The sequence below is a fragment of the Pseudophryne corroboree genome, chromosome 4, assembly GCF_028390025.1.
Source record: "Pseudophryne corroboree isolate aPseCor3 chromosome 4, aPseCor3.hap2, whole genome shotgun sequence".
In the NCBI taxonomy this organism is placed as follows: Eukaryota; Metazoa; Chordata; class Amphibia; order Anura; family Myobatrachidae; genus Pseudophryne; species Pseudophryne corroboree.
The window spans coordinates 533,790,688-533,814,542 of NC_086447.1; the positions used below are offsets into that span (position 1 = coordinate 533,790,688).

General features: G+C 44.4%; 1 protein-coding gene across 2 annotated transcripts in view; it reads left to right on the plus strand.

Moving 5' to 3' along the window:
- Nucleotides 1–23,855, plus strand: part of AKAP7 (A-kinase anchoring protein 7) — a 548,135-nt gene that overhangs the window by 169,548 nt on the left and 354,732 nt on the right. For both annotated transcript variants that reach the window (XM_063917297.1, XM_063917298.1), the window contains exon 6: nucleotides 335–447. In XM_063917297.1, coding sequence (XP_063773367.1) covers nucleotides 335–447 — 113 coding nt within the window. The remainder of the gene's footprint in view (nucleotides 1–334; nucleotides 448–23,855) is intronic.

The window sequence follows — 23,855 nt, forward strand, 5'->3', positions numbered from 1 at the left end:
TTTCACAGACCTGACAGTGTATATGAAACATAAATGTATTCTGTGCTTAAACTTGGGTCCCATCGCCATGATATCTCATTATGTTATGCAATTATTCAAAAATACGGAAAAATCTGATATCCAAAATGCTTCTGGTCCCAATCATTTTGGATAAAGGATACTCAACCTGTATTTTGTTTTATGTATTAATGTAATATTTATAATCAATAAATTCAAACTATTTTTTTAATGTAAATATTGCTTGGAAGTGAATAAAACCGAAAAAGAAATCCTCTATGTAGAAATCTCTTTTTATTTATTTTTGTCTAATATTTAAGGCTTTCTGTTTCTCCAGAGACCACAGGGAATATATTTAATGAAAAAGGCATTTCTGTAGTTGGATGTAAAGATTTTGTACCCCATTTGACTTGGATGAAGCTTTCAAAAGCACCAAAGCTGCGTAAGCAGGTGAGCTTTTATTACACACTTTTATAATGTAAAACTCGTACTCCAAGTGACTTCCTCACATAAAAGACTTTCTACCACTCCTATTGTAATGCCCTGTACACTGCCAAACAAACATATTTCCAAACTCTCATCTCTGGTCAAACCCCAAGCGACATTTATTACATTTAAATCACTTCTCTACCATCCCTCACGCAACCCACCAGCCAATATCAATGTGCAAAATATACCTACTTCAAGAACAAGATTGATAAGCTCTGAGATGCAATGGTATGCTCTTTCTCAGCCAGTGACCTTCTCTATTCCCTACCTGAACCCTCTGACACCTTCTCTTCATTTGATCCACAAATGAAGATGAAGTATCAACACTCTTGTCATACTCCTACTCTAGTACCTCTCCTTTTTTATCATGTATCCTCACAAATAAGTAAAGCTCTGTCTCCTCATCCTAACCTTAAAAAAAAAATTCTGACCCAAACTCTCAAACCACTGTCCCATCACTCAACTTCCATGCGCCTCCAAGCTACATGAGAGACTTGTGCTCACTTGCTTCAATCATTTTCTTAACTCTCACAACTTCTTGGACTCAATCCATTCAGGCTTCATTCCAAACACTCCACATAGACAGCACTGACTAAAGTAGTGAATGATCTGGTCACTGCGATGTCTAAAGGCCATTACTCACTTCTTATTCTTGGAGATCTCTCTGTGCTGCTTTTGACACCGTTGTCCACTCTCTTCTCATACAGTCCTTTCTTGGTTCTCATCCTACCTATCTAATCGCTCTGTCAGTGTCTTCTCTGAATCCTCCATCTCTCCACTACCTCTATCAGTTGGAGTACCGCAAAGCTCAGTCTTAGGTCCTTTGCTTTTCTCTATCTCTTTTTCATCTCTTGGCAAACTAATCTGCCCTTTTGGATTTCAGAATCACCTGTATATGGATGATACTCAAATCTACTTATTTTCCCCCGATTTGTCACCATCTGTATTGGTCCGGGTCACTGAATGCCTTTCTGCCGTTTCATCTTGGATGTCATCTCGCTAGGCCAAACTTAATATTTCCTAAACATAATTAAATTTACAACAACCAATGGTAGTTACCAACCTGATATCTCTATCACTGTTGAAAACTCAACAATTAATCCTATCCCACAAGCTCGCTGCTTTGGTGTCATCCTTGACTCAGAACTGTCCTTTGTTCCCCACATTCAGTTTGTCTCAAAATCATTTTACATGCATCTAAAAAACATATCCAAAATACGACCATACCTTACACAAGAGACTACAAAAACTCTAATCCATGATCTCATGATCCCCGGCATTGATTATTGCAATAGTTTTTTCTTATACGTCCTAGAGGGTGCTGGGGACGACATCAAGACCATGGGGTATAGACGGGATCTGCAGGAGACATGGGCACTCTAAAGACTTTTCATTGGGTGTGAACTGGCTCCTCCCTCTATGCCCCTCCTCCAGACTTCAGTTGTAGAAATGTGCCCAGGTCGACTGGATGCACTCTGTGGATCTCTACTGTGGAGCTCTACTTTTTCTCTGAAAAAGACTTATGTTAGGTTTTTTATTTTCAGGGAGATCTGCTGGCATCAGACTCCCTGCTTCGTGGGACTGAGGGGGCAGAAGCAGAACCAACTTCCTCAGAGTTTCATGGCTCTGCTTCTGGCTGACAGGACACAGCTCCTGAAGGGAACTGAACGCTAGCCGTGTCTAGATGCTCACTCCCACAGCACGCCGTCACCCCCTCATAGAGCCAGAATTCAGAAGACAGGTGAGTATAAGAATGATCTTCTATCAAGTAAGTGACGGCTGAGGTGCGGCGCTGCTGGCGGGAGCGCAGCGCGCCATTGCTGCCCACACACACATGCACTACAGGGTGCAGGGCACGGGGGGGGGGCGCCCTGGGCAGCAATCAAAATACCTCAAACTGGCTTACAGGGGGCATAAGTTGCCGCTGGCACAGCCCTACCCCCGTCAGTATAAATATTACAGTGTATATATGAGTGTAAGGACGCGCCATTGCGGGGGCGGAGCTTCTTCCTCAGGCAGCCAGCACACTACTCAGTGCCATTTTCTCTCCTCAGGCTGCAGAGAACACGCTGGTCCCCTTCTCCACTTCTGACAAGTACAGGGTGCTATTAAGGGGGGCACAAAGCGATTGTGGTGCATTTGATTGTGTGTATTACTATTTAAAAAGCGCTGTTAGGCTGTGGACATACTGTGTTCACAGGAAATACTGGCGCTGGGATTGTGAACTGGCTGCTCCTATCCTGAGTCCCTCTGACAGATTTTACTGTGGGTCTGTCCCCAAAATAAGTCCCAGTGTGTCTGTTGGTGTGCTGTACATGTGTGAGGCATGTCTGAGGCAGGGAGATCCTCCCCGGAGGAAGCCATTTTAGGGACACAGAGTTGTAATGTGGTGGCGCTACAGGCACACCAAGAGCCTGCATGGGTGAAAGAGTTACGTGACAGTATGCATCTGATTAACCGTAGATTAGATAAGTCTGAATCTAAGGCTGCATGCTGGAGAAAATCTGTGGAAGATGTGATTTTTCAGGATGCTGTTATTCCTTATGCGGGCGGCCCCTCGGTCACATAAGAGACCATTTGCAAATGTTGTAAACACTGATACCGACACGGATTCTGACTCTTGTGTCGACAATAGTGAATCCAGAGAGATAGATCATAAATTGGCAAAAAATATACAATATATGATTGTGGCTATAAGGAACGTGTTGGAGGTTACAGAAACCACTCCTGTACCTCAGGAGAAGTCTTATTTATGTAAAGAAAAGAAGTCCAAAGTCACGTTCCCCCCTTCACACAAACTATGTGCTCTGTTTGAAGGGATGTGGGTGAATCCTGATGAAAGATTTCGTATTCCCAAAAGGATTCACATAGCTTACCCTTTCCCGGCTGAGGACAGGAAAAAGTGGGAGTCACCCCTTGTGTTAGACAGTGCACTTTCCAGGTTGACAAAGAAAGTAATTCTCCCTGCTCCTGGCACGGCTTCTCTTAAAGAGCAGGTAAAGAGCAGGCAGACCGCAAAATGGAAACGACATTGAAATCAATTTATGTTACCAATGGTACACTGATTAGGCCCACTATTGCCTGCGCATGGGTGAGTCACGCTATTGAAAAATGGTCAGAAAGCGTGTCATCAGAAATTGACACGATTGATAAAGATGAGATACTCCTTAAATTAGGGAATATCAAGGACGCTGCCGCCTACATGCTGGAAGTAATGAAGGATATTGGACTCTTGAGTTCACAGGCCGCTACCATGGCAGTATCGGCTAGGCGGGCGTTATGGATTGGCCAGTGGAACGCGGATGCAGATTCCAAAAGAAACATGGAGGCTCTCCCATATAAAGGTGAGGCCTTATTTGGCGATGGCCTGGATGCGTTAGTCTCGGCGGCTACCGCAGGTAAGTCGACATTTTTGCTCTCTGCGCCTACACCGGCAAAAAAGACCTATCACCCGCAAATGCGGTCCTTTCGGCCCAATAAATACAAAAAAGTGAGAGGTTCCCCCTTTTTTGCAGTAGGGGAAGGGGAAGAGGAAAGAAGCCCACAGTGGCTCCAGGTTCCCAAGAGCAGAAGTCTACCCCTACTTCTGCCAAATCCCCAGCATGACGCTGGAGCTCCCTTGCGGGAGGCCGCTCGGGTGGGGGCACGTCTCAAACTCTTCAGCCAAGGTTGGATTCTGTCTGGCCTGGATCCCTGGGTGTTGCAAATAGTATCCCAGGGATACAAACTGGAGTTTCAAGACGTGCCTCCATGCCGATTTTTCAAATCGACCATGCCAGTTTCTCTTACGTCCTAGAGGATGCTGGGGACTCCGTAAGGACCATGGGGTATAGACGGGCTCCGCAGGAGACATTGGCACTCTAAAGACTTTAGAATGGGTGTGAACTGGCTCCTCCCTCTATGCCCCTCCTCCAGACCTCAGTTAGATCCTGTGCCCAGAGGAGACTGGGTGCATTGCAGGGGAGCTCTCCTGTGTTTCTCTGGAAAATACTTTTTGTTAGGTTTTTTTATTTTCAGGGAGCACTGCTGGCAATAGGCTCCCTGCATCGTGGGACTGAGGGGAGAGAAGCAGATCTACTTAAATGATAGGCTCTGCTTCTTAGGCTACTGGACACCATTAGCTCCAGAGGGTCGGAACACAGGTCTCATCCTCGTCGTTCGTCCCGGAGCCGCGCCGCCGTCCCCCTCACAGAGCCAGAAGATAGAAGCCGTGTGAGTATGAGAAGAAAGAAGACTTCAAAGGCGGCAGAAGAATTCAGATCTTCACTGAGGTACAGCGCAGCGGTAACGCTGCGCGCCATTGCTCCCGACACACACACACAGAAGGCATTTGTACGGGTGCAGGGCGCAGGGGGGGCGCCCTGGGCAGCAATTTTTACCTCATAAACAGCACTGGCACAGATATTAGATACTGCTGAGGCAATATAATATAAAACCCCCGCCAGTATAAAGAAATTGAGCGGGACCGAAGCCCGCCGTCGAGGGGGCAGGGCTTGATCCTCCAGCACTGTCCAGCGCCATTTTTCTCCACAGCATGCTGCAGTGAAGTGCTCCGAGACTCTCCCCTGCTGAACAATAACAGGGGACAAAAACGAGGGGGGGGCACATTTATTTGGTGCAGTTTGTACATATATTTATATATAAAGCGCTATTTAGGCTGGGACCGTGGTTTCAGCATATTGTGGCGCTGGGTGTGTGCTGGCATTCTCTCTCTCTGTCTCTCCAAAGGGCCTTATTGTGGGTCAGTCCCCATATTTATTTGTCCCAGTGTGTGTGGGGGGTGTCAGTACGTGTGTGTCGACATGTCTGAAGCGGAAGGCTCGTCTTGGGAGATAGCAGAGCGGATGGTGGTGGTGTCTCCATCGGCACAGCCGACACTGGATTGGGTGGACATGTGGAATGCTTTGAATGATAATGTGGCGTTATTACAGATTGGACAAAGCAGAGTCCAAAGACAAGCAGGGAATAAACCCATGGCTTTTACTGTGTCCCAGGACCCTTCGGGGTCCCATAAATGTCCCTTTACCCAGTTAGCAGACACTGATAACGACACGGATTCTGATTCCAGTGTCGACTAGGATGATGCAAGGTTGCACCCATGAGTCGCGACAGTATTCAATTTAGGTTTATTGTAATAAACGTTGTTTTGCATATCTCAGAGGACTCCTCTGTCCCTGACACGAGGGTCTGCATATTTAAAGAAAAATATCCTAACTCATCTCATAAGCTGACCGTTTAAAAAAAAAAAGCTTCGGAGACTCCTGACATTAGACTGCAAGTTCCCAAGAGTATTATTATGGCGTATCCTTTCCCCTCAAAGGACAGGTTACGGTGGGAATCCTCGCCCACGCTGGACAAGGCCTTAACGCCCTGGTCCAAGAAGGTAGCATTACCGTCCCCTGATACGGCGGCCCTATAGGATCCTGCGGATAGTAGACAGGAATCTACCTTAAAATAAATTTTATGCGACTGCCAGAGCCCTATTTAGACCTGCAGTAGCGTCGGCATGGGTAGGTAGGGCAATTACAGCTTGGGCTGATAACTTGTCGTCTAACATTGACACCCTAGAAAAAGATAGTATGGTGTTGGCCTTAGGTCACATCAAGGATGCAGCACTATATATGAGAGAGGCTGCAAGAGATATTGGGTGTTTGGGTTCAAGGGCTAAGGCCATAGCAGGTTCTGCTAGTAGGTGCCTGCGGACCCGTCAATGGACAGGTGATGCTGACTCGGAGAGTCATATGGAAGCTTTACCTTGCAAGGGTGAAATTTTATTTGGGGAGGGCCTCGTGGACCTGGGTTTCACAGCTACCGCGGGTAAGTCGTCTTTTTTGCCTTATGTTCCCCCGCAGCAAAAGGAAACACCCTAATAACAGATGCAGTCCTTACGGTCGCGTCAGTTCAGAAAGGGGCGTGGCTTTATTTCCTCGCCTGAGGTAGAGGGAAAAGATCACCGGCTACAGCCAGTTCACAGGAAAAGTGTCCTCCCCGGCCTCTACCACATCCATCAAAGAGGGGCTTCCACACCGATTTTCAAATCGGCCTTGCCAGCTACTTCCCCGGAGAGGAAAATAATTTTGGCTGCCATACTAAAGCTGGGTCAACAGCAAGTGTTTATCATGGTTCCCCTAGAGCAACAGGGAAAAGGGTTTTATTCAGCCCTATTTGTGGTCCCGGAGCCGGATGGTTCGGTCAGACCGATCCTGAATCTAAAATTCCTAAACCTACATTTAAAGAGGTTCAGATTCAAGATGGAATCTCTCAAGGCAAGGATATCCAGCCTGGAAAGGGGGGGATTTTAGGGTGTCACTAGACATAAAGGAGGCATACCTTCATGTCCCCATATATCCTCCTCATTGGGCGTACCTAAGGTTCGCTGTACAGGATTGTCATTACCAGCTTCAGACGTTTTAATGTAGAGGGAGAAAGGGGATATGGGAAACTTGAGCACAGGTGGTGAAATATGATATGACACTGAATGAATTGGAAAAAACCACAGTAGTTTAGAATTTAATCCTTCATTGAAGGATACTATAGCAGTAACTCATGTGGAGGTGCACCCCTGAGAGTGAACACTAGTATACCAAAAAAGAAGAGGAAAATACTCTCGTTTTTTGGGGGGCACTCATTGAAAAATATTGCATAAAATCTAACTTTTATTAATTACCATTAAAAGCTGTTGCCACCAACCAGGACTGGGACAAAAACATACACACATAAATACAAAAATGACAAAACAATAGAAAACAACAAAAAAATGACAAAAAAACCACACCTAGATTTGCGTGTGGTATGAACACGCCATGGGGATATATGCCTGACGCAGTCAGGGCCAATATGATAAATACTGACACTAGTTCCTGCAACAGTTAGCCTTAACAGTCCCCTAACAGAAGGAGACAAATAGTGGACTGGTATAGTCGGCTAACACAGGAAACAGAAACACTGTAGATAGATTTACCATCAATACTTCAGTCTCTCGTAATAAATGCTACTGGCGTAGAGTAAATAAGTAACAATGATGGTTTAGTGTGTGTTCAAACTTCATGGTAAGTGCAGTCTCCCCATAGATTGCATGTCATTGGTTCCTATAAAGAGGTAGTAGCAAAATAATCATAGTATTTATTCAGGATCTAGGATATAAATATCCATAATATAAACAAAAAATAATAATAATAATAATCTTGTAAATGTTACAGTGCAAATACTGATAATTTTCTCAGTGCAGTAAACCGGTAAGCCTTATATTAGTAAATAATTTCTTGGTATCGAGTATCCACTATAAATAACACCCTGATCCGTATCTCAGGTACAGGCAGGCTATTACTAATTGAAGTTGTCTGGGCAGACGTATCTAGTATGTCTCAAAAACAAGCTGTAGCAAAATATATATATATATATATATATATATATATATATATATATATATATAATCACTATTGCTCTTCATATATATCCATCATTTCAATATGCAGGAATCAATGTAACCAGGGTAAATATCCAATCTATCCTCTGACACATGTGTCATATTGGTGAGTTAGAGAGGTGAAGAGCAAATGAGCTGCTGCAGATTGCAGAAAAGGGGAAGAAAAAGGCACTCCTATCATAGATGTAGTGGGGTGGCTACTGTTCACTGTGTGACATGCATTAATACAGTGAATGAGCGTGTCCCATCTGCACCTAAGGGTTAGAAACAGGTAGAATGCTTCTGCTTTTGAAAAGATCACCCACGGGCACCCTGATGTAACCGCGCAGGATGTCCTCTGAGTTCTCCTTGCGACAATGAGAGAGCATTGAAAAAAGGGAGATTTAAAGATACATGTTATGAGTAAGATGAAATAAAGAGCACCAATCCCCTTATGAGTGTATGCTGCTTCCTTGCATGTGTAAATACATTGATGCAAGGTGAGCGGTATCTCTTTTTTGCCTATAGTGCCTGGAAGAAAGTAGTTTGGTAACAGTGCTGGGACCCTAATGGTAGTAAAGGTTGTCAAAGTCAAAAATATTACATAGAGAGAACATACAAACCACACACACATTTAAGTCGCTATACTTGCAAATATGCGCAGCGAGCACAGTAATATATGGAAACACACGCATTTGCTCGGACATGGCACGGAGATGGATTCGGCGCTTGTTTCATACAGTACATGGTTATAATAATGTCAAGCACCAGACATCATGGAGATTTAGAATTGGCTGATGAATTGATGTCATGAATATGTATTATCTGAACAGAACCAGATGCGCCCATCATGTTTGGTATTGAAGCAAGCAGAATGATGTGTGGGTTAGTTTGATGCTGGTTGTGAAGTTGTGGGACATTGCAGCGGATAGATATGATTATATGTATAAAAGCTAAGATCACTTTGTTGAGAACAATGGATGATCAAGCCAACCTTTTACTAAGATTTTCAGGGCTGAACCTGATTAACATATACAAAGGAGAGAGAGAGACCCCTCCCCTAGGAACAGACACACAGGAGGATAGTTCCTGTCTGGGGGGGTTGGGGGTCAGTTTTTGCTGGTGGCCTCAGAGAACAGATGTAATGAAGCGACACTCAGAACAAAGCTCCCAGAAGCATGGCTGGATCATCACCAGGCACCAAAGGCTAAGTATTGAATTCACATGGCTAGATAAGGGAATATAGACAGATTGCTTTCTGGTTTAAATAGGATATTGTAACTTGGTTGTGTGATTGTTGGGTGTTTGTGTGATAGATCTGGGAATCTGTGATGGTAGCTGGGACATTAGACAACCTGTAGCATAGCATTTGTGGTATTTGTTTGCCTATGGTGATTTAAAATAGATTGTACTGGTTAGTTATAATATATATCTTGTTAATCATAAATACCACCATGCAGTTGCGTTTGGGCATGTGCTTGTGGCAGTGGCGGGCTGAGATGTATGGTTACATTGTGATCTGGTCTTGTGATGAATATGCTCTGGTTATTGAGATAAGGAAGTTGTTTGGAATGTGAAAGTGAATAAGATGGTTCTAGGAAGTTGGATTGAAATTGTGAAAGGTGATTTAGATGGTTTGGAATTGTAAAATCAGAACATATGCATTGTTCTGAGGCTTGGACATTTTGGAATAAAATGGAGTCTTGTGTCTTCTGCTATGTGATTGTGGTGTAGTAGAGAGTGCCATGTGTTTGGACCTGCAAATCTAAAATGGCTGCTGCCGGGTGTTTTCCCCTCCCCCTTTCAACCATGTGTTGCAGTCTTCATGGGAGTTTTCTCAAAATGGAGTCTAGCTTCTGTCCCATGCGGTATTGTAGGGTTGTGTATATAGGGACAGCCAGTATGGGTAAGGTCAAGTATTTTCTCCACAAAGATTCTCAGCATTGAATAAATGCGCAGCGATTGTTCCTCACATGTGTAGTTTTATCTGCAACCATATTGTCTCTTATTTAATGTTATAAGTCATTCTCTCTCTCCTTCCCCTTTTAAAAGTAATTGTGTCTTTATTGTATTTTATGTGTAGTAACTTGGTTAGATATTCTATGTTATTTTGGTAGTGTATAGCTTGTATTGTATTATTCTTTTTGAACGTTCATTCTCTCACTAAAGGCGTTAGAACCTTAGACCCATATTTGATTGGTTATTATAAATGCATAAAGGTTTCTCAGAGCGTCATAGTCGCACATACAGCTTTTAAGCTAACAAGGTTACACTGCATTACATCTACACATTGTCACTGCACAAATGTTTACAGTATAAGTACATTCCTTAAGGTATAGTTAAGGGAGTACCCTTGCGGTACTTTTTGCGCCAATTGCGTACTGTGTTCTTTAACCTTTAACGTGTTTTTAATAGGACAAATATTATAGACATTGTCAATTGGGGAGCTCCTCCGGTCTTCACATATCTGCACTAGGTAACTTCAGCAGACATTATCGGTCAGCAAAGAGTGGAAGGTAGTATCCCTCGTTAAACCGTTTGGAGGTCGGGGATACTGCAGTGCTGACCAGATAAGCGCCTGCTTCACTTGGTAAGGAGTGCTGAGGGAATTCGGGAACTGGAAGGTAAGAACAGTACGTTATTGTCTTTGTAAATCTGGTTTTTATTTCTATTTGGTGCCAACTGCACACGCAGATTGGATGGTTTGTCTGTTTAAATAGGTTTAAAATTATTTTTAATCGCTCTGCATAGCGTGATAACTAAAAGGGGCTGGCATGATGATTTTTCTTTGTGACAAAAGGTCTGTCCCCCATTTTGTGTAAACCTCATGGATGGGGGAGGAGCAGCGGCCATTTTGGGAAGGTCAAAAAAAAATATTTTTTTTTGAACGGCTGATTTTCAGTTGACTCAGGAAATAATCAGCCATCCACTGTCAAAAAGAAATTATCATTTAATGAGTTTTTTTTAATGCATTTGTTTAGTCCATATCATAGTCAATCATAAGTAGTTCAGATAGAGTTTAATAACAGTTAATAATTAAATATTTGATTTAAGAAATACACAAGTAGTTTTGTTTTTTTTTGTAACTGTCTCTCTTCAAGAACCTGTTTTAACGCTGCTATTTGTAGGATGGCCATTGAAATGCAAATGACCTGTGGGACTGGTTTGTTGTTTTTTTTTTTTTTCTCTCCCAGCAGTGAAAGAAATTGCACATTCATATGCAAAGTAGAAGCACTAATAGGGTCTCATATATGTAATATCTATATGCGTGTGCTTACATCAATATATGTTATTAGATTAATTTAGAATTGCATGTTCATTTGTGTAAGTTTCACATCTCACCTTCCTGTTTGCCATTTGCATTGATAACGTGCTAAGAAAGATTTGTTGCTATTAGTAGTTAAAAAGATAAAAAGTAATATTTAAGGGTATAATTGTAAAAAGCCCACACGCAACTCTACCTAAGGTATAAGGAGAGATTGGTGTGGTGCGCGGTAGATGATCGAGGATCATCTACATTGATAAAAGTGTACATTGTGTTACGGTGGATATTTGCTTTGCGTGCACGTGTCTCTAACAAAGGGCTGAGACTCGCGTACGCAACTCAAAGGCCGACGCACGCAGCGTATATTACGCAACGGAGCGTCCGGGTACGCCCACGTAACTCAAATCACACGATAGTGTTATTGCAACAGGCGGAAAGGTGGCAACGTGGTAAGTAGCGCAAGTCTATTTTAGTGTCCGAAATTTAGATTAACAGATCCTTCTCCAAATTCACAACACATCTGGTCTAAAGAAAATTTCTGCGCAGAAATAGAAATAGAAACAAAAGTGTATATGTGGTGAGTGAGTGTTTGTTTTTACAATTTTTGAGGTTGAACCACAAGAAAAGTCGAGTTCTCGTGAGGTACATACGTGTAAGTGACGTACATGGTGGCTAGGGAGGCATCCCTGGTTAAAACATACAATTTGAGCATTAGAGTGTAGCAGACCAGGAGGTCATACTGTAACAGACCAGGAGGTCATAGCAGACCAGCAGGTTCAGGTACAGCAGACAAGGAAGTCCGCTATACAGTCCACAGGCACAACACCTAAAAGGGTTGGTGCAACACCCATATAGGCCATACAAGCTCTGGCTGAAGGAATTCGCAGCCGTAATTTTCGATTCCGTTGGTCGCTCAGTACATAAGATTAGTTGCTTATGTGCTGAACGATTGTACTGCACGTAATTGTGTGCATTAGTAAACCTGACCGGTACTATTTGTGTACGCGAAGGTCATAAACGCTATTTGTACATTCTAACGTGATTTGTGTAATTTTTTTTTATTTTAAGGGAAGTTCGCTGGTCACTCAGGAACTATCCAACAACCGATACTTGCTGGGGAACGCGCCCCAGTAAATAAAGGTTCACAGGGGCCCTAGGTTGGGTACAACAGCTCTGGATACAGTGATTGTGTTACTGGCCAACGTGGGCGAGAAGTGAGTGGAGTACTCGGTAAACTTCACCGCCAGCCTGCCCCGGACATCTTGGTTTTTTGTAAGGGTTCGCTGAAGAAAAGCAACACCTACGAGTTATGGGGGCCAGTTGTTCAGGCAGGGGGCGATCAACCTCGGTTCGGGTTGATTTAGTAAACCGACCAGTCGGGTCGGCAAGGTACGTGATGTGTGAAAAATACGGTTCACACACAGAGGTTTTATGTGATGAATGGGAGAAAATGACGGTACATGACGGGGAGAAATTCCCAAGAGTAGGTAGCTTCAGCCCAGAAGTGTTGCAAAATTTAAGGAGGAGGATATGTCTCATCAAATCAGCAAAGAGACGGAGCAAACATTATGATTGTTTAAACCTGTGGCAACAGGAAAGTGAATTTCAAAGAGAGGTAACTGACATATCTGACTTTCATCTTGGGAGGAGAGACATGGCAATGGAGAGAATTGTGGTTGCGGAGAAAGGCACAAGGTTGTACGATAAAAACGCACTTAGTAACTGTCTTAAGAATGAAAGTGTAAAATGTAACAATGTTTATGAAAATGAAAGTGTAAAAAATTACAAATGTTAACCTGTGCAAGTCGCACCCCATGTCAAACTTCCCTCAGGAATACGAACAAGAAAGTGAGCCCAGCACGATGTCGGCACCTCTCCCAGCAACCATCACACAAGAATTCCAGGTGGACGCGACCAAATCGGTAAAGGCAATAATCAAACCCCCTAACGGAGGGTCAGGTGAGGTCGTGTCCACAGGTACGTACAAAGTTTTATATCACGCACAAACAAATGTACCCCATATTGTAAGACCAAAACAAGGTGATGTAATTGAGTTTAGTCCTGTCAGGGTGATCACAGTCCCCAATGGGAAGACTGACGATCAGGGAATCATTCCCGTCAAGGACAGTGCAATGCGCCATCCCTGGTCCCGGACAGAATTGAGATCAATCATGTCTGATTTCCCAGATCCTAGGAAAGATCTAAGTGTATGATCAAAGATTCACAGAAGGTATATCAACGCCCTAGACAACGACATAATCATGGTATCCAAGGAATCAGGGAGGTACAGGGAAAGCGGTTGATGGTGATGAGCATCCGAGCGTTTGAGGAGGCATCAAATCAACCAAAACCTCAGGTCACTGACACTTGGAAGAAGCCCCGGGTTTGTTATCTTTGTAAAAGAGAAGGGCATTATGCCAGCAACTGTAATAGCACACATAAAGTCAGACCCCCTAGACAGAGAAATGAGCAAAATTAAAACACACACAATTATAAACAGGGACCATATAGGAAGAATTTTGAGCCACACCCATAATGTGCAATCAGGAAAGGTGATCATTAGGACTGATGGTAAGCCTGAGGTAATAGTTAATGAATTGGGAGGTCATTCCCTGAAGACACAGGAATGACCGGGTGAAACGTTGTAAATGTATCTGTGAAATGTTTCTTTTTCTCTCTCCCCATCTCTGACGAATATTGGTAGGATTCAAACATTGCATATATACTTGGTTTTTGCAGAAGTCTACCAAACCCCAGCATGACCAATCCGCATCAATGTATTCTGGCCAGATACAGACAATGGAATATGGAAGTGCTGGGGGGGAGGGACTGCGCAAGGAAACCATTAGACATGTAGATATGACAGCCTGATGATCTGACAATGTTTTAAAATGTTTGAAAAATGTTTTTTTTCTCTTTTCCTATTGATGGCTATTGTTGATTTAAGTAATATACACATGCATATAAATTGTTCTCTCTCTTTGTTTTTTTTTGCTGTTGTTGTTTTCTCTCTCTTCTCACTCATGCTTTCATGTTTTAAAGATGGTATGTCACCCATCAGTTAGACAAATGGTAATGCAAGATTTTTGCTCCTTACAGAAAGATCGCTGGTTTGGAGGGAATATTGCATCACCAGAATGTTCGTTTGGAAGACTGAGAGACAGCACCTTTGAGAAGACAGCAGAACAAGAAGAACAACAAGACGAGAGAACTAATTATCGTAACAAGTTTCTCTCCCCCTCAAACTGATTTTCTGTACCCCATTACAAATTTCTTCTTTTCTCCTCCTGTAAGATGGACTTGCCCCGAGAGACTGTGATATGGATTTTCCTGTTGACCATGACGTTGACCCGAGCAGTCTGTTTCGGTGAGAGTACCAGTGAGGTCGAGAAAGGATCCAGAAAGGTTCCAATGACTAAGACGGAGGTGTAAATTTCCAATAGCAACACAAGCACCGAGCAAAGGCGAGTACCGGAAACGATCTAACAGCCATGTTATTTGTAAACATTGTTAGCTGAAAAGAAAACTGTATCTGTAGGCTCTGTAACAATGTAGTTGAGGATGGGTGCATTAAGAAATGCCAATCCAGTTTTAATATCCATATGGACCGGCATCCATTGAGTGACTATCACTCCTTAGTGGGTAGCGTGTTAAATAAAACAGATTGTTGGGTATGCTCTCAAGTACCTCAAGGTCATAGCAAATCAGGACTAGTACCATTTCCTTTAACGATAGGGGAGGTACTTGAGCTAAAGGGTGGGAGACCGGTGGACAGGAGGTTTAATATCTCCAGCCCTCCTAGTTTGAAGCTCCACCAATACCATGTGGATAGGTCCCTATTATGTTTTAACATCTCCAATCCCCGAAAGCCGATAAATTGGGAAGTGTCATGGAGTAACCAAACCATGACCTTTTCATATAGAGCAGATAGAATGCCGACAGATACAGAGCTTGTACGCCACATAGCCAGTAGAGGAAAATCTTTCCGGTATAGGTATACCTTAGGAAATAGGATTACGAGAGTTGGAGAGGTATCACCAGGATACTGTGCACATATCATACAACCTGATACGTGTACTAAGCAGATGGAAGAATTAGGGTTAGGAGATTTCACATGGAAGGTGTGTAATATGGTTATGTCCTACTCCGTCCCATATGTTCTCCCCGATGATGCATATTTCATATGCGGGAGAAAGGCGTATGAGCGGCTTGCCCCAAACTCTGAAGGATTGTGTTATATTGGAAAAGTACTACCTGAGGTAATGAGTCTGAGGAGTGAGGAAACTGTAATTCCAATGGACTTGATTTATGACCCAACGGTAGAAACAATGATGTGATGAAAATGCGATTTCTACGGTCCGTTTCCTTCACCTGTTTTTCCGGTTTCTCCTAGGTCTAAAGACCCACTTTTGACGAGGAGTTTGATGATCCTGTATACAGACAACGGATGGATTAAAGAAGAAGTTTTGACAACCTTATACCCAGAGATTTGATGAACTTTGCCATAGATCCCCAGTTTCCCTAGAAATTTTAAAATTACGCTAGCCCAACATTTTTGTAAATCTATGGACATTGACAAAGCTTTTTGCTCGCACCTAATGGGCAAAAGCACAAAGAAGACTGCATTCAATAGACACCGAACAAGACCTCAATCGACGAATGTTCATTAACCTGACATAGAATACCACTGCATTTACCGTAATTATGTCTTATCTTCATCTCTACAACCCTCAGGTAATTATACACATAGTCGATAGGGAATACAGGCACAGATATCAGCAAGCACATATTCCCCCATTCATGTATCATCAACTAAAATGTGCTTCCCCATTTTGTTACAACCACAGCCGAAAAGAGCTCGGTAAAGTTTGACAGCCCATCCACAGACCCGTACCACGGGATAAGAAGGAATTCAAATGTATACTTCGCAATACCTCGAAGCTTGATTTAAAACACGTACGGCACGATGATACATGACCCCCCAAACACGGATTCATACACACATGCTTCTGCTATCTCACTAGGTCATACCCTCTTCACACCTTCTCCTCTCTCCTCCCTTACCCAACCATGGAAATGTATTAACCCCTGACATATATTTTTCTCTTTTTGAAATGTTTTAGGAAGTGGCAGTTATTGGTGACTGCCAAAGGGTGGACTGTCAAAGTCAAAAATATTACATAGAGAGAACATACAAACCACACACACATTTAAGTCGCTATACTTGCAAATATGCGCAGCGAGCACAGCAATATATGGAAACACACGCATTTGCTCGGACATGGCACGGAGATGGATTCGGCGCTTGTTTCATACAGTACATGGTTATAATAATGTCAAGCACCAGACATCATGGAGATTTAGAATTGGCTGATGAATTGATGTCATGAATATGTATTATCTGAACAGAACCAGATGCGCCCATCATGTTTGGTATTGAAGCAAGCAGAATGATGTGTGGGTTAGTTTGATGCTGGTTGTGAAGTTGTGGGACATTGCAGCGGATAGATATGATTATATGTATAAAAGCTAAGATCACTTTGTTGAGAACAATGGATGATCAAGCCAACCTTTTACTAAGATTTTCAGGGCTGAACCTGATTAACATATACAAAGGAGAGAGAGAGACCCCTCCCCTAGGAACAGACACACAGGAGGATAGTTCCTGTCTGGGGGGGTTGGGGGTCAGTTTTTGCTGGTGGCCTCAGAGAACAGATGTAATGAAGCGACACTCAGAACAAAGCTCCCAGAAGCATGGCTGGATCATCACCAGGCACCAAAGGCTAAGTATTGAATTCACATGGCTAGATAAGTATTGAATTCACATGGCTAGATAAGGGAATATAGACAGATTGCTTTCTGGTTTAAATAGGATATTGTAACTTGGTTGTGTGATTGTTGGGTGTTTGTGTGATAGATCTGGGAATCTGTGATGGTAGCTGGGACATTAGACAACCTGTAGCATAGCATTTGTGGTATTTGTTTGCCTATGGTGATTTAAAATAGATTGTACTGGTTAGTTATAATATATATCTTGTTAATCATAAATACCACCATGCAGTTGCGTTTGGGCATGTGCTTGTGGCAGTGGCGGGCTGAGATGTGTGGTTACATTGTGATCTGGTCTTGTGATGAATATGCTCTGGTTATTGAGATAAGGAAGTTGTTTGGAATGTGAAAGTGAATAAGATGGTTCTAGGAAGTTGGATTGAAATTGTGAAAGGTGATTTAGATGGTTTGGAATTGTAAAATCAGAACATATGCATTGTTCTGAGGCTTGGACATTTTGGAATAAAATGGAGTCTTGTGTCTTCTGCTATGTGATTGTGGTGTAGTAGAGAGTGCCATGTGTTTGGACCTGCAAATCTAAAATGGCTGCTGCCGGGTGTTTTCCCCTCCCCCTTTCAACCATGTGTTGCAGTCTTCATGGGAGTTTTCTCAAAATGGAGTCTAGCTTCTGTCCCATGCGGTATTGTAGGGTTGTGTATATAGGGACAGCCAGTATGGGTAAGGTCAAGTATTTTCTCCACAAAGATTCTCAGCATTGAATAAATGCGCAGCGATTGTTCCTCACATGTGTAGTTTTATCTGCAACCATATTGTCTCTTATTTAATGTTATAAGTCATTCTCTCTCTCCTTCCCCTTTTAAAAGTAATTGTGTCTTTATTGTATTTTATGTGTAGTAACTTGGTTAGTGTTATGCACACCAGTGCCTGCAGGAAAGTACTAGTGTCAGAACTGTTATGCACTCCAGTGTCTGCAGGAATGTACTGGTGTTTGAACTGTTATGCAAAACAAATGGACTCACAGACAAACTGGGGAATATGACATAACGTACACAGAAGGTGATAGGGTAACAAAATACACACACAGTGAACAGAGAAGCCCAGAGGCTAAGGAACTGGGTATCTCCCTTGTATTAGAACTGCTCAGATGTAAAAAGCAAGATGTTGTGTTTTAATACGTAGAGAACCCGAAATGCTGTTGCTAAGGGCAACAGCAAAACCCTAAAGGGTTACCAACGGGTGTGGCAGTAAACTCCTTGGTCAGAGATGGAATGATAGACACAAGGAGAGCCTCCACAATCCTGATTCTCACTTGCAGTGCACAGGTTTAAGCTTACTGCCACTAAACTGACCCCTGACACCTAGCACAGTGAGACAGGATTAGACAGGCAAGTGTTAGAATACAGCCGCAAACTTGCTAAGTTCACAGAGTAATAACAGAACCCCAGCAAGCTAAACGACTGACTCCAGTCTTACTGCTAGGTCTGGATTGGCAGAGTGTAATACCAAATCCCCAGGCCTATTTGCAGTAAGCAACAAACAAATACAAAGCTACACAGTACTGGCTAACGTTCATAAACTGACTAACCAACAAAGATTCAGCAGCATCTGCTTACCCTGAAAAGAGGCCTTATAAAGCAGGTGCTGTCCACGCCCCACTCAGACCTCACAGACTGTGAGCACAAAAACCAGCACCGGATCCCCTGCCGTGCACAGAGCCTATAACCACTGCACAGCAAAAGACCCGAACCGGAGTATCAGCTGCGCTCAGGTTACTCCACTAGCACTTGTCTCCCGGTTGCCATGACGACGTGGCAGCACAGGGCAGGAGACCCTAACAGTACCCCCCCTCTGACGAGGGGTCAAAGAACCCCTACCACCGGGTTTATCGGGGAACTGCGAGAAGAAAGAGCGTATCAGTCTGGGGGCATGAAGATCACAACTGCGCACCCACGACCGCTCCTCCGGGCCATACCCCTTCCAGTGCACCAAAAATGACAGCCGACCCCGAACCACCTTGGAGTCAAGAATCCTTTCAACAACAAACTCCCTCTGGCCACGTATCAGAAGAGGGGAAGGTCTTCCACTGGAAGAAGGATTACTAATCGCCCGTTTTAAAAGGGAACAATGAAATGTTTTATTGATACCCAAAGAACGGGGCAGATCTAACTGAAATGCCACCGGATTGATAACCCTGGTGATCTTATAAGGGCCGATGAACCGGGGCCCTAACTTATGAGATGGCTGTCTCAACTTCAAATTCTTGGTAGACAACCAGACGAAGTCTCCTAATTTGAAGCTGCAGGGTCTTTTCCGCTTATCAAAAACCCTTTTGGTCACTAATGACACAGACACAAGGGCTTTCTTCACTTTCCGCCAAATACCTCTAAGGACCGAAACCACAGAGGAACCACCAGGCGTGGAGTCCAGGGGGTCAAAAGAATTGGCCTTAGGATGATGCCCATACACACAAAGGAAGGGAGAGATCCCTGTAGCAGAGTGAGCCGCGTTGTTATAGGCAAACTCCGCCATGGACAGATGAGCAACCCAGTCAGTCTGACACTTGGAGACATAACACCTGAGGAACTGCTCCAAGGACTGGTTCACCCTTTCAGTCTGCCCATTAGACTGCGGATGGTAGCCTGACGACAAGCTGACAGAAATCTGGAGATCGGAACAAAATGCCCTCCAGAATTTGGCCACAAACTGGGATCCGCGGTCAGAGACCACATCAAGTGGCAACCCGTGGAGACGCACAACATGCAGCATAAATAATTCAGACAGGCGTCTGGCTGATGGCAGCCCAACCAGTGGAACGAAGTGCGCCATCTTCGAAAACCTGTCAACGACAACCCAGATGGCTGTCATCCCCGAGGATTTGGGCAAGTCCACCACAAAATCCATTGAAATGTGGGTCCATGGCTTAGATGGGATAGAGAGTGGATGTAATGGGCCAACAGGAACCCCTCTAGGAGTCTTATTTCGGGCACAGATGTCACATGCCCGAACCCACTGATCCACATCCTTAGCCACCGAGGGCCACCACACCGCCCTAGATAGCAACTCCCGAGTTCTGGCAATACCCGGGTGACCTGCCGACTTCTTGGCATGGAATTCCAGGAACACTCGCTGTCTTAACCTAGGAGGCACAAACAAAAGACCTACCGGAAGGTCTGGAGGAGCCTGCTCCTGTGCTCTAAGGACTAATGATAAGAGGTCCTGGGTAATGCCCACTTTAATACATGATGGGGAAACAATGGGCAACGGCTCCTCGGTGGTCTCCTGGATTGGAGCAAAACTCCGCGAGAGCGCATCAGCCTTGATGTTTTTTGACCCAGGGCGATATGTTATCAAAAAATTAAAGCGAGCAAAAAACAAAGCCCATCGTGCCTGCCTGGCATTGAGACGCTTCGCTGACTCTAAATATGCCAGATTCTTATGGTCAGTGAGAATTGAGACCACAAACTTAGCCCCCTCAAGCCAGTGTCTCCACTCCTCGAGTGCATCCTTAATAGCCAACAATTCCCGGTTACCCACGTCATAATTCATCTCGGCAGGCGAAAATTTACGGGAAAAGTAAGCACAGGGATGAAGGCGATTATCAGACACTCCCATCTGAGAAAGCACTGCCCCAATACCCATCTCAGAGGCATCCACCTCCACCACAAAAGGACGCTCTGGATCTGGGTGTCGCAGCACCTTGGCCGAAACAAATGCCCTTTTGAGACGGGCAAAAGCCGCTTTAGCCTCACAAGACCAGTGAGCAACATCCGCCCCTTTCTTAGTGAGTGCCACCAAGGGCGCCACTATAGACGAAAATCCAGCGATAAATCGTCTATAAAAATTCGCAAAGCCCAGGAAACGCTGAAGCGCCTTCAAACTAGTGGGCTGCACCCAATCCAGGACTGCCTGTACCTTGGAACCCTCCATTTGGAAACCTTCTGGGGAGATAATATATCCTAGAAATGCGATTTGCTGAACTTCAAATTCGCACTTCTCCAGCTTCGCCCCAAGCCGGTGGTCTCTGAGTTTCTGGAGGACTAAGCGTACATGCTTCCGATGTTCCTCCAGGGAATGGGAGAAGATTAGGATGTCATCTAAGTATACAACTAAGAATCTATCCAAATATTCCCTGAGCACATCATTCATGAAATCCTGGAAGACTGCCGGGGCATTACAGAGCCCAAAAGGCATCACCAAATATTCATAATGCCCTGAGTGGGTATTAAAGGCAGTCTTCCATTCATCCCCCTCTCTTATTCGGATTAGATTGTACGCACCGCGTAGGTCAATCTTAGAAAAAATGGTGGCAGTACGAAGCTGGTCAAACAAGACCGAAATGAGAGGCAGTGGGTATGAGTTTTTAATCGTGATACGGTTCAATTCCCTGAAGTCGATGCAGGGTCGCAACGAACCATCCTTTTTACCCACGAAGAAGAACCCCGACCCAACTGGAGACTGTGAAGGTCTGATAAATCCCTTAGCCAAGTTCTCCTGAATGTACTCTGCCATAGCCTGAGTCTCAGGACGTGACAGGGAGTACAACCTGCTCTTGGGAAGCTTAGCATTTGGCAACAAATCAATGGCACAGTCATAGGGGCGATGGGGAGGTAGTACCTCTGCAACTTTTTTGGAGAACACGTCCGCAAAATCTGCATAACACCCTGGCAATCCTGGCAAACTTAGCTGCGAGAGCCTGACTGGAAGGCTCAAGCAACTCCTGAAACAATCAGTACCCCAACTAAGAATCTCCCCAGAGACCCAGTCAAATTGAGGATTGTGGGCCCTTAACCAGGGTAACCCCAACACCAATGGGGCAAAAGTACAGACAGTCACATAAAAGGACAATTTTTCAGAGTGTGTGGCTCCAATAAACAAAGAAATCTGGCTAGTGCAAGAGGTCATTTTACCTTGGGATAATGGTTCCCCGTTTAACCCACAAATCTCAATTTCCGATGCCAAGGGTACTAAGGGAACAGAGTGTTTTAGGGCGAATTGGCGGTCCATAAAAACCCCGTCGGCCCCACTGTCCACAAAGGCCTCAGTCTTGACAGTTTGACCGAGGATCTTCAAGGTCACCTGAATGATAAAAGTCTTCTTGGGAAATTCTGACTTCTGGCCTGACAGGATATTTCCCATCACCCTCAGGCCCTGAAGTTTTCCGGCTTTTCTGGGCATGATACTACCACATGACCTTTATTCCCACAGTACAAACACAACCCCTGCTGTCTCCTCCGCGTCTTCTCACGCGAGGAGAGGCGGGTAGCCCCAATCTGCATAGGCTCCTCAGAAAATTCCTCAGAGTCTGAGGTTCCCTTGGGAAGGAAGGAAATCTCAGTCTCCCTTTCAAGCCTACGCTCTCTCAGCCGTCTATCCACCCGGATGGATAACTGCATGAGCTGATCCAAGCTATCAGGCAAGGGATATTGTACCAGTTGGTCCTTTATCTGGTTAGAAAGACCTCTTCGGTACTGGTGTCTCAGGGCTGGGTCATTCCACTGGGTATCATGGGCCAACCTCCGAAACTCCGTACAGTAAACCTCAACTGGCCTTCGCCCTTGCTTAAGGATCGAAATCTGAGCCTCGGCTGAGGCCGTCTTGTCAGGGTCATCATACAACATGCCCAGTGCCGTAAAAAAAGCATCAACACTTTTAAGCGACGGACAGTCAGGCTGCAACCCATATGCCCAGACCTGTGGGTCTCCTTGTAGCAAGGAAATCACTATGCCCACCCGCTGAATCTCTGACCCAGAAGACTGAGGCCTAAGCCGGAAGTATAGCTTGCAGCTCTCCTTGAAACAAAAGAACTGCGAGCGATCTCCAGAAAAACGATCCGGGAGATTTACTTTCGGCTCCTTAACCCCTGCAGGTGCTGCTGCTGCGGGAGCTCCGCCAGCAGCCTGGGAGGTGTGCATTTTAATGGACAAATCATTAAATTGCCGAGTCAGGACCTGCACCTGATCGACCACCTGTTGCAACGTATTTTGAGGGGTATGCTCCATATTCCCACAAAATTTCAACAGGAGTATTAGGCTGCTGAATATGTTATGCACACCAGTGCCTGCAGGAAAATACTAGTGTCAGAACTGTTATGCACTCCAGTGTCTGCAGGAATGTACTGGTGTTTGAACTGTTATGCAAAACAAATGGACTCACAGACAAACTGGGGAATATGACATAACGTACACAGAAGGTGATAGGGTAACAAAATACACACACAGTGAACAGAGAAGCCCAGAGGCTAAGGAACTGGGTATCTCCCTTGTATTAGAACTGCTCAGATGTAAAAAGCAAGATGTTGTGTTTTAATACGTAGAGAACCCGAAATGCTGTTGCTAAGGGCAACAGCAAAACCCTAAAGGGTTACCAACGGGTGTGGCAGTAAACTCCTTGGTCAGAGATGGAATGATAGACACAAGGAGAGCCTCCACAATCCTGATTCTCACTTGCAGTGCACAGGTTTAAGCTTACTGCCACTAAACTGACCCCTGACACCTAGCACAGTGAGACAGGATTAGACAGGCAAGTGTTAGAATACAGCCGCAAACTTGCTAAGTTCACAGAGTAATAACAGAACCCCAGCAAGCTAAACGACTGACTCCAGTCTTACTGCTAGGTCTGGATTGGCAGAGTGTAATACCAAATCCCCAGGCCTATTTGCAGTAAGCAACAAACAAATACAAAGCTACACAGTACTGGCTAACTTTCATGAACTGACTAACCAACAGAAATTCAGCAGCATCTGCTTACCCTGAAAAGAGGCCTTATAAAGCAGGTGCTGTCCACGCCCCACTCAGACCTCACAGACTGTGAGCACAAAAACCAGCACCGGATCCCCTGCCGTGCACAGAGCCTATAACCACTGCACAGCAAAAGACCCGAACCGGAGTATCAGCTGCGCTCAGGTTACTC